The 12652-nt window shown below is 43.5% G+C and overlaps 2 protein-coding genes across 2 annotated transcripts in view; both read right to left on the reverse strand.

The window, feature by feature from the left end:
* The window catches only part of LOC138949825 (uncharacterized), a 484249-nt gene that overhangs the window by 444454 nt on the left and 27143 nt on the right, over nt 1-12652 (reverse strand). The window lies entirely within an intron of this gene.
* The window catches only part of LOC138950241 (uncharacterized), a 54569-nt gene that overhangs the window by 32118 nt on the left and 9799 nt on the right, over nt 1-12652 (reverse strand). The window contains exons 2-4 of the mRNA XM_070321972.1: nt 8401-8569; nt 7372-7442; nt 1263-1916 (exon numbers count right to left, since the gene is read on the reverse strand). Coding sequence (XP_070178073.1) covers nt 1263-1916; nt 7372-7442; nt 8401-8569 — 894 coding nt within the window. The remainder of the gene's footprint in view (nt 1-1262; nt 1917-7371; nt 7443-8400; nt 8570-12652) is intronic.

Raw genomic sequence — 12652 nt, forward strand, 5'->3', positions numbered from 1 at the left:
TGCATGTAACATTTCGTACTTTCGTACAGTATTCTTTGTTAGCTCATTTGTGGTCTTTTGCTCAAAGTTCTTCAACAGGGAGATCCAGCCCCATTGCATTTTGACAATTTTCAATCTTTATTCGTCTGTTTATTTTTTGTTCGACTAATAACTTCATTCTTCTTCATTGCAAAACGTTGGGTGATCTTTTACTGCCTGCAGTGATGACCATATCACCAAGAAAATTACATGGTAATTTGCATCAAGATTGCAGTATATTTCAGCCGGCCAATGATTGACAGTGCACTGCATCAGATCTGCTCTCATTGCTTTACTTATCATTGCAAGGCTTAGAACAATTCATGGGAGCAGTGAGCTGTTTTATGCTATGACATAACTGAACCCAAGTGACCTGGATACCATTTTATTTTAAGGAACATCGCTTTGATGGTTTTATGTTATGTGCAGATTGCTCATTGTCATAATACATTAGTTGGGTGGCTGCTTCATCCGAGTCACCTTGTGTTACATGTTACTGTGATTATGTGTGGATTGGTGCTTCCTCCTTTTTAGTCACTTTTCTTCCACTGATGATACCGTGATTGAAGTTGCATTGCTGCTCCCACCTTTGATTCCCGTTTCAGTCGTTCATTTTTCTGTATATGAGTGGATTGGGGTAATTCAAATGACATAGTATACATTAATCAACATTAGACAATCAATGCCTTCAATACAGCAATTGCAGGCAGGATCAGGACATTTCCCATGGATGAATGCGTTCATATCATTGATTAAATTTGCGCATATTGCGCAAGTGAAACTTTACAACGAAGGGGTTATTTTTTCAGTCATTTGAATTTAACAAATATTTTGATAGCTGTTGTGCATGAACTTTAGTTCGTCCACGACCATTCTACAAAGTTTCGAGTCTATAGGTAAAATGGTCGGACATTTACCTTTTCTCCAAAACTGAGGTGTTATCAAATTACACCTCCGAAATTGTCAATGGCGCGGAAGCTTTCCTGAATAGGCATGGCCTTGAACCCAGCTCTAACTGCTTTCTTCAGGTCACCAATGATCTAGGGGATGAGGCGTGTGGTTTGTGCATACTCTAAAAATAAGACCCCTTATGCCCATACTTCAAAATAACATAATAGAAATTAGTGTGCACGTTACCTAATTCAAAGATGCTTTAAATGTATATGTTTTGAGTTGTTGAGAATATTTTTTTAAGCACAACAGCAAACTGTGCGTGTGTGTGTGTTACATTGTTGCATACTTACATTATTCATGTTTTGCAGCGCCTCCAGAAGACAGTGTCTGGACGTGTCAGGCAGGAGAATGGCCTGGTGGACTGCCGGTGGTGTGTCCAAGTCACCCAGAACACAACGTCTCACAACATCTCCAGCTTTCTTTAAGTATTCTGCGGCCTTCCTCAATTCTTCTTGAACTGCATGAGGGTCCTCTTCTGTCTGACGTATGATTGCCCCCATCATTACTCCCCGGTTACGATCAATGACCAGCAGATCAACAAAGTCTTCCTCCAGAACTAAGTCCTCTTGCAAATATAACGGTTCTGCCTCGTCACTGTTCATATTTTTGGCTGCCCCAGTGTAGAGGCTTTGAGAACCAGCGCCGTATAGGCCACATTTGCCTTGAGTCATTATTATCAAAACTTGTTTCTGCCTGACCGCTTTGTCCTTGATCTTATTCATGCAGTCGTGGACTTTCTTCAGCACTCTGTCTATGTGTACGACGTCACTGACCTCTGTACGCTCGGTGATATCACTGTCGATTTGTTGTTGAGTTTTCAGCACGTCGATCAAGTCACCTCCCTGGGTGTGTTGTTTTGTGACGTGCACCGTGTCTACATGTTGCGGGGGGATCATATAGACGTCCCTGTGCAGGTTAGGGAACCAGGTGTTGAGAAACTCCCTCTGGAATCAAAGACCTGATGATACACCATCTCACCAGCGCTTCTACTGTTTAGAACATGCATGAGTTATTCAGAAGACAAACATACATAAGCTAAGCCAGGACTTGTAACCTCTTGTCTGTGGTTCATACAGTAGCTACTCGTACACAGTGTTTTTAAAAATGAAATGGTATATCTACTCTGAATTGAGTGAAGCTAGCTCCCATAAAGAAGAAAAAGCACAATCTCGCTCAACAGTATGTCATGGGTACATGTGCACTCATCCTTTGCACTGGGAAGACAAGACAAGACAAGACAAGACAACTGAGACAAGACAAGACAAGACAAGACAAGACAAGACAAGACAAGACAAGACAAGACAAGACAAGACAAGACAAGACAAGACAAGACAAGACAAGACAAGACAAGACAAGACAAGACAAGACAAGACAAGACAAGACAAGACAAGACAAGACAAGACAACTGAGACAAGACAAGACAAGACAAGACAAGACAAGACAACTGAGACAAGACAAGACAAGACGTTTATTAACGAGGGTAATGGCATAAGCAGACAGTTGGTTGTTACATGTAGTCAAGTTTTGACTAAATGTTTTAACGAAGAGGGGGGAATCGAGACGAGGGTGTGGTGTACATGAAACTTGACATGAAAGATCCTGAGTATGGTATCTCCAGACATTTTTTCATTTTTTTGATAAATGTCTTTGATGACGTCATATCCGGCTTTTCGTGAAAGTTGAGGCGGCACTGTCACGCTCTCATTTTTCAACCAAATTGGTTGAAATTTTGGTCAAGTAATCTTCGACGAAGCCCGGATTTGGTATTGCATTTCAGCTTGAAGGCTTAAAAATTAATTAATGAGTTTGCTCATTAAAGTTGTCATTAAAATCGATTTTTCGCAAACAGATTTAAAATTGATTGCATCGTATTCTTCATCACATTCTGAATCTAAAAATATATACATATGTCATGTTTACTCTTAAAATGTGATCACAATTAACGAAAATAGATTAATTAATCTTACGATTAAAATTTAAGAAATCGATCCAAAAAGGATTTCATCTTATTCTTGATCATTTCCTGATTCCAAAAACATATAGATATGATAGTTTGTATTCAAAACAAGCTCAGAAAGTTAAGAAGAATACAGAAAAGCGCGCTTTCCTGCTTGGCACAATACGCTACCGCGCTAATCTGGCGTGTCAATATCACTGCGTTTTGCACGTGGAAGGTGAGCGATTTCCTTCACGCGGGGATTGACGAAGCTGTACTGTCTTGGTGAAAAAATACAGTGCGTTGAGTTTCATCCCGTGAGTTCGACAGCTTGACTAAATGTAGTAATTTCGCCTTACGCGACTTGTTTTTACATCCAGCTCTCGCCCATGGGAGGGTCTAATCTAATGATAATGCGTGAGCGGGAATCGAGACGAGGGTTGTGGTGTATGTGTGTGTGTGTGTGTGTGCGTGTAGAGCGATTCAGAGTAAACTACTCTACTGGACCGATCTTTATGAAATTTTATATGAGAGTTTCTGGGTATGATATCCCCGGAAGTTTTGTTTCATTTTTTGAATAAATGTCTTTGATGACGTCATATCCGACTTTTTGTAAAAAGTTGAGGCGACACTGTCACACCTTCATTTTTCAATCAAAATGATTGGCCAAGCAATCTTCGACAAAGGCCGGACTTTGGTATTGCATTTCAGCTTGGAGGCTTAAAAATTGATTAATGACTTTGGTCATTAAAAATCTGAAAGATGTAATCAAAAATTTTTTTTTTTATAAAACGATCCAAAATTACGTTCATCTCAATTTTCATCATTTTCTCATTACAAAAACATATAAATATGATATGTTTTGATTAAAAACACGCTCAGAAAGTTCAAACGAAGAGAGGTACAGAAAAGCGTGCTATGCAGCACAGCGCAACCACTACCGCGCTAAACAGGCTCGTCAATTTCACGAGAGGCGGACTGCGGTCATTGTGAAAAAATACAGTTCGTTCAGTTTTATTCTGTGAGTTCCACAGCTTGACTAAATGTAGTAATTTCGCCTTACGCGACTTGTTAAAATGTTAACATATCAATCAAAGAAGTAATGAAAACAAACAAACGATTAACAAACTAAACAAACAAACAAGTCGTGTAAGGCGAAAATACATTTAGTCAAGCTGTCGTACTAACAGAATGAAACTGAACGCACTGCATTTAGTCAAGCTGTCGTACTAACAGAATGAAACTGAACGCACTGCATTTAGTCAAGCTGTCGTACTAACAGAATGAAACTGAACGCACTGCATTTTATTTCTCTCACCAAGACCGTCAGTCATCAGTCCACCGCTCGTGCCAAAGGCAGTGAAATTGACTAGCCAGAATAGCGCGGTAGTGGTTGCGCTGAGCAGGATAGTACGCTTTTCTGTATATTTGTTCTTTTTAACTTTCTGAACTTGTTTATAATTCAAATATATCATATGTATATGTTTTTGGAATCAGGAACCGACAAGGAATAACATGAACATGTTTTAAATGGATTCTGGAAATTTAATTTTTATAATAATTTTCATATATTTAATTTTCAGAGCTGGTTTTTAATTCCAATATGACATATTCATATGTTTTTAGAATAAAAAAATGATGAAGAATACGATGACATTATTTTTGGATCGTGTTATAAAATTAATAATTTTAATAACAATTTTCAGATTTGTAATGACCAAACTCATTAATTAATTGTTAAGCCTCCAAGCTGAAATGCAATACCAAAGTCCGGCCTTCGTCGAAGATTGCTTGACCAAAATTTCATTCCATTTGATTGAAAAATGAGGGCGTGACAGTGCGGCCTCAACTTTCACAAAATGCCGGATATGACGTCATCCAAGACATTATCCCAAAAGAATAAAAACGATATTATACTCAGGAACTCTCATGTAAAGTTGTCTGAAGATCGGTCGAGTAGTTTTCTCTGAAACGCTCTACACACACACACACACACACACACACACACACACACACACACACACACACACACACACACACACACACATACACCACAACCTTCGTTTCGATTCCCCATGAACAAAAAAAGGAACAACCTTAAACAGTATATGAGAAAAAAAATGTTTGAACTGCAGCAGGCTTGAGCTAAACCCCACACTTGTATTATTTGGATAAGATGGCATGACAAACACTGATGAAGGTTTTGATTGTATTTTATTGCAAGCCAATGTTTTTTTTTTATACAAATGTAGAATAAATAAAGTAAAGCCAACTTTGAAATTTTTTTTACAGTGGATATGTAAATCAATCTTGTATGTGCAGGCCAGCTCCTTTAGAAAATGTTCAATGTTGGCTTTATTTTATTTATTCTACATTTGTAAACAAACAATTTGGCCTGCAATAAAATACAATCTAAACCTTCATCAGTGTTTGTTATGCCGTCTTGTCCAAATAATACAAGTGTGGGGTTTAACTCAAGCCTGCTGCAGTTCTGATAATTCCTTGATAATGGAGGTCCTTGGTGTTTTTACCGGACATACACATTATACTTCATCGTTGATAGTGAGGTCCTTGGTGTTTTTACCGGACATACACATTATACTTCATCGTTGATAGTGAGGTCCTTGGTGTTTTTACCGGACATACACATTATACTTCATCGTTGATAGTGAGGTCTTTTGGTGTTTTTACCGGACATACACATTATACTTCATCGTTGATAGTGAGGTCCTTGGTGTTTTTACCGGACATACACATTATACTTCATCGTTGATAGTGAGGTCCTTGGTGTTTTTACCGGACATACACATTATACTTCATCGTTGAGAATGGAGGTCCTTTGGTGTTTTTACCGGACATACACATTATACTTCATCGTTGATAGTGAGGTCCTTGGTGTTTTTACCGGACATACACATTATACTTCATCGTTGAGAATGGAGGTCCTTTGGTGTTTTTACCGGACATACACATTATACTTCATCGTTGAGAATGGAGGTCCTTTGGTGTTTTTACCGGACATACACATTATACTTCATCGTTGAGAAGACTCAACTCAACTCAACTCAAATTTTATTGGCTTCAATTTTCATGGAAGAATTTGTCTTGCGCTTGGGAGAAAGTAAGAGTATAACATATAAAAACAGCATTCATATCACATTTCATGTATCACACACAGTAATCACTAGTATAAGCCTACAATTATCACATTTGTACCTGTATCATACATGCAAATAAATAGTATCACATTTCCACGTATCACACACAATATATACATTACATACATACAGCAAGCTTCCATCTCCCGCGCCCCCCCCCCTCCCACACATACATATCCTCGCACGTGCGTCGACTCCATACAAATGACATCATCAGTCCATTAACTAAAATGCACAATGACTAGTAGTGGGTACATGATACTTAATACGTGCTCAACTAGACCTGCTAACTAAAATAATAACAGAAACAAAAACAAGGACTGGGCACAACATTTACACGTGTGTGACCTACTTACATCAGGTGCCTGTGATCTATAAATAACAATGATTGCGTTTAAAGTAAAACATGAATAATGCCGATGTTTACTAACAATGAATACATAACAACTAAGATAAGAATGTATGTGTTTTCATAATATGATTATTTTATAAAACACAGTGAGGAAATTTGGAAAATAATTTTTATACGAAACTGCGCACATCGAGTCGAGCTCTGTAGCGTGTGTGTTCGGAGGCAGGAGACACACATGGCTGTGGATATTAATTGTTCGGTGGATTAAAAAGGATACCCCGACTTCGGCAGGGCAGAAGGAGGTACAAGACGGTGTGCTGTATTGCTGTGTGTGTGTGTGTGTGCTGTGCAGACATTCTGTGTTATGTGCATGTTCTATTCTAGTCTGTCCGTAGGCTTCCTCTGAGGGCCTATTGTGTACAAGGGGAGGTCACTTCCGCCTTATAAACAAACACATGTGGAGACCCACAGAAATACCATAGCATCGTAATGAAAGAGGGCAAAAATACTGATAACAGCAAGGTAAGACAGGTCTAGGACATTATTTCTAGGACTGACTAAGCAATAGAACAACATCATGATCTTCATAAGCAAATGATAGTGAGAACAAAACGAAATTCTTACTCTTCTGACTGCTCCCAGTGATTGACATTCAAAACATCCATCCTGTTCTATTCTAAATAGTTGTAAAAAAACTTCATAAGAATAGTATTAAACATACATACTTAATTTGTTTAAACATAATTCTAGTGTAAAAGTATACTTTATAAGTTGTGGAGATAATTTTAAAACATGAAGATAAAAAACACAACAATAACATGACACGTCATTGTATTTATAACAAAGTATGAAATGAATAACCATGTCCAAGAAGAAGACAACAAGAACACTCCATCAAGTTATTACGATTATCTTGAATAAAGCGTTGGATTAGTGGGATAAAATCAACTTACCTGTGCGTCACTCAGGTTGCCACGTGAGGTACTGTTGTCACGTAATGTACTTCGTCTGAAAAGGCTAAGGACTACACACACACACACACACACAGACACACACACACACACACACACACACACACACACACAGACACACACACAGACACACACACACACACACAAACACACTGACACACACACACAGAAAGAGACGGGAGAGTTTTGTTATTCTAGTTGATTGATACACTTTTCTGGATCATGCAGGTTACTTCCCAATAACAAGACATCCAGGCCAATTGCTGATCAAGTTAAAAGCCCACTATCAAACGGGTCATTTTGAATATTGAATATAAAAAAGAGTTGGCACACCAAAGGAACCATTTTTTAAGCGAACTGGACCTTCGGCCATTCAAAAGACATTCGTTGTTCTGTTCCTTAGCTTTTGCTCAAACATGCTTCGTAGCTTTGCTAATTAATTACAATAATTTAATTTTATGAGCGGTTTTCTACGCCAACCCTGCTGTGTCAGGAGCCCCGATTCCGTTCATCTTCATATCTTATTCAATTCTTTCTGGCACACATTCGTCTAAGCAGATAAGAACATTTAGATTAAGGAAATCAAAGTTATGATCTAGCAAATGTGCTTTATTGGGCTATAACGCAAGACACAGCGTAAACCAACACTATGCATTGGAGAATATAGAGACTCAAAAGACCACCCAACAAAGCATTTAGATTTGAACAATTAAACGCTAAGACACACATGATATAGCATCGTGTGAGTTCTTATCTATTCGAACCCATACTCAAAACTGTAGCTGATTTGGTCTCTTCTCAGGCTCAAACAATCAAAAGCAGTGCGCGATGGAATATTTGTCACGTGACCCGTGAAAAAGGAATCTTCAATCGGAAAAACGTTTCATGTCTATGGTAACATTCAGGGCATTCATACGAAATGACATCAATATTCTTGCTTTGGTTGAGATACGAAAATTGGTGTAATATCTAAGGTATTTTGAGCTTGCAACTGCTAAAATAAAAGCTTACCATGAGTGAGAAAATGTAAACCCGCTGAAGGTCTTTGGGGAAGCAAGATGGCGGCATTGAGAGTGTACACCCAGTCCATTGCGTCTGCTCTGTCGTCCGCTGTGAACACGAAGTCTCGCCATGGTCTCTGCATATGGATGGTGAAACTGGTGTCGCCGTGATGGACGCTCTGAAGAAATAAACACATTCAGCATGCAGTGCATGGACACAGTATAACAATTGTGCATGAAAGTAACTGGAATGTCCCGTAGCGCAATAAGTCAAAATAGATCATTACACTAAACTGACAGAACATTTACAAAATCAGAACCAGCATTGACCTTTACGGGTTCAAGAAAGCCGGCCCGGGTGGTGACACGGGGTGGGACATGGATACCGTCTCTGGGTCTGCACAAACAGTTAACCCGTGTCCAACCCGGTGTAACAGGCCATTTTGACACATAGTCAGTTTTGACTGGGAGGTCATTTTGAACTAGCCTATTTTGACCCCCCCCCCCCCCCTAGTCAGTTTTGACCTCCCCTTTCAAACTTCAAGAAAAAGTACTTTTGGGCCTTTTAAACGAAATATACGCTTATATGTATGCATCTATGCATCTCCTCAAGTTTGGGGGGCGGGGGGGGGGGGGGAAGGGAGGGGGGGTCATTTTTGGCTAGCCCAGAATAACCTCCCGGTCAAAATCAGCTAGCCCAGAATGACCCCCCCCCCCTCCGGTCAAAACTGACTAGGCCAGTCAGTTTTGACCTCCCATTCAAACTTCAAGAATAAGTTACTTTTGGAACCCCCCGCGGGTTAGGGGGAAGAATTTACCCGATGCTCCCCAGCATGTTGTAAGAGGCGACTAACGGATTCTGTTTCTCCTTTTACCCTTGTTAAGTGTTTCTTGTATAGAATATAGTCAATGTTTGTAAAGATTTTAGTCAAGCAGTATGTAAGAAATGTTAAGTTCTTTGTACTGGAAACTTGCATTCTCCCAGTAAGGTCATATATTGTACTACCGGCACGGTTGGCCTAGTGGTAGGGCGTCCGCCCCGTGATCGGGAGGTCGTGGGTTCGAACCCCGGCCGGGTCATACCTAAGACTTTAAAATTGGCAATCTAGTGGCTGCTCCGCCTGGCGTCTGGCATTATGGGGTAAGTGCTAGGACTGGTTGGTCCGGTGTCAGAATAATGTGACTGGGTAAGACATGAAGCCTGTGCTGCGACTTGTGTGTGGCGCACGTTATATGTTAAAGCAGCACCGCCCTGATATGGCCCTTCGTGGTCGGCTGGGCGTTAAGCAAATAAACAAACAAATATATTGTACTACGTTGCAAGCCCCTGGAGCAATTTTTTGATTACTGCTTTTGTGAACAAGAAACAATTGACAAGTGGCTCTATGCCATCCCCCCCCCCCCCCTTTCCCCGTCGCGATAATAAGGTAAGGAACCCCATGGAAATTAACCAAAAATTGTTGATAGGTGTGTTTTGGGGTTTTGACACTATGACACACTTTGATCTATGTTCTTTCAGTTATATTCATTATTTTCAAATCGCCATAACTTTCGTTTAAAACCACTTTGGAAGATGATTCAAGTCAAAATAGGCTAGGCCAGTCAGTTTTGACCTCCCCTTAAAACTTCAAGAATAAGTATTTTAGGACCTTTTAAAACAAAATATATGTATGTGTGCACAATATTTGTTGGAAAAATGATTTTAAAAAAAGAATTTAAAAAAGACCTTAAAATTTTCTAATGATAGAGAGGGGGCCGACATGATAGAGAGGGGGCCGATATGATGGGGAGGGGGCCGACATGATGGAGAGGGGGCCGACATGATGGGGAGGGGGCCGACATGATAGAGAGGGGGCCGACATGATAGAGAGGGGGCCGACATGATAGAGAGGGGGCCGACATGATAGAGAGGGGGCCGACATGATGGGGAGGGGGCCGACATGATGGAGAGGGGGCCGACATGATAGAGAGGGGGCCGACATGATAGAGAGGGGGCCGACATGATAGAGAGGGGGCCGACATGATATGGAGGGGGCCGACATGATATGGAGGGGGCCGACATGATGGAGAGGGGGCCGACATGATAGAGAGGGGGCCGACATGATAGAGAGGGGGCCGACATGATAGAGAGGGGGCCGACATGATGGAGAGGGGGCCGACATGATGGGGAGGGGGCCGACATGATAGAGAGGGGGCCGACATGATAGAGAGGGGGCCGACATGATGGGGAGGGGGCCGATATGATAAAGAGGGGGCTCATATGATGGAGAGCTGGCCGACATGACAGAGAAGAGGCCCATATGATGGAGAGCGGGCCGACATGATAGAGAGCAAACCGACATGATAGAGAGTGGGCCGACATGATGTGGAGGGGGCCGACCTGATTTGGAGGTGGCCGACATGATAGAGAGTGGGCCGACATGATGTGGAGGGGGCCGACCTGATTTGGAGGTGGCCGACATCATAGAGATCGGGCCGACATGATGGAGACGGGGCCGACATGATAGGGAGGGGGCCGATATGATGGAACTGACATGATGGAGAGGGAGCCAACATAATAGATGTGGAGGACATAAAGGAGACGGGGCTGACATGATGGAGACGGGGCTGACATGATGGAGACGGGGCTGACATGATGGAGACGGGGCTGACATGATGGAGACGGGGCTGACATGATGGAGATGGGGGCGACATGATGGAGACGGGGCTGACATGATGGAGATGGGGCTGACATGATGGAGACGGGGCTGACATGATGGAGACGGGGCGACATGATGGAGACGGGGCTGACATGATGGAGATGGGGGCGACATGATGGAGACGGGGCTGACATGATGGAGACGGGGCTGACATGATGGAGACGGGGCGACATGATGGAGACGGGGCTGACATGATGGAGATGGGGGCGACATGATGGAGATGGGGGCGACATGATGGAGATGGGGGCGACATGATGGAGACGGGGCTGACATGATGGAGATGGGGGCGACATGATGGAGATGGGGGCGACATGATGGAGACGGGGCGACATGATGGAGACGGGGCTGACATGATGGAGATGGGGGCGACATGATGGAGACGGGGCTGACATGATGGAGACGGGGCGACATGATGGAGACGGGGGCGACATGATGGAGACGGGGCTGACATGATGGAGATGGGGGCGACATGATGGAGACGGGGGCGACATGATGGAGACGGGGCTGACATGATGGAGATGGGGGCGACATGATGGAGACGGGGGCGACATGATGGAGACGGGGCTGACATGATGGAGATGGGGGCGACATGATGGAGATGGGGGCGACATGATGGAGATGGGGGCGACATGATGGAGACGGGGCTGACATGATGGAGATGGGGGCGACATGATGGAGATGGGGGCGACATGATGGAGATGGGGCTGACATGATGGAGATGGGGGCGACATGATGGAGATGGGGGCGACATGATGGAGACGGGGCTGACATGATGGAGACGGGGCTGACATGATGGAGACGGGGCTGACATGATGGAGATGGGGGCGACATGATGGAGACGGGGCTGACATGATGGAGATGGGGCTGACATGATGGAGATGGGGGCGACATGATGGAGATGGGGCTGACATGATGGAGATGGGGGCGACATGATGGAGACGGGGCTGACATGATGGAGACGGGGCTGACATGATGGAGACGGGGCTGACATGATGGAGATGGGGGCGACATGATGGAGACGGGGCTGACATGATGGAGATGGGGCTGACATGATGGAGATGGGGGCGACATGATGGAGATGGGGCTGACATGATGGAGATGGGGGCGACATGATGGAGATGGGGGCGACATGATGGAGATGGGGCTGACATGATGGAGACGGGGCTGACATGATGGAGACGGGGCTGACATGATGGAGATGGGGGCGACATGATGGAGACGGGGCTGACATGATGGAGATGGGGGCGACATGATGGAGACGGGGCTGACATGATGGAGATGGGGGCGACATGATGGAGACGGGGCGACATGATGGAGACGGGGCTGACATGATGGAGATGGGGGCGACATGATGGAGACGGGGCTGACATGATGGAGATGGGGCTGACATGATGGAGACGGGGCTGACATGATGGAGATGGGGGCGACATGATGGAGACGGGGCTGACATGATGGAGACGGGGCTGACATGATGGAGACGGGGCTGACATGATGGAGACGGGGCTGACATGATGGAGATGGGGGCGACATGATGGAGATGGGGGCGACATGATGGAGATGGGG

This window comes from Littorina saxatilis, linkage group LG16 (genome assembly GCF_037325665.1).
Source record: "Littorina saxatilis isolate snail1 linkage group LG16, US_GU_Lsax_2.0, whole genome shotgun sequence".
Taxonomy (NCBI): Eukaryota; Metazoa; Mollusca; class Gastropoda; order Littorinimorpha; family Littorinidae; genus Littorina; species Littorina saxatilis.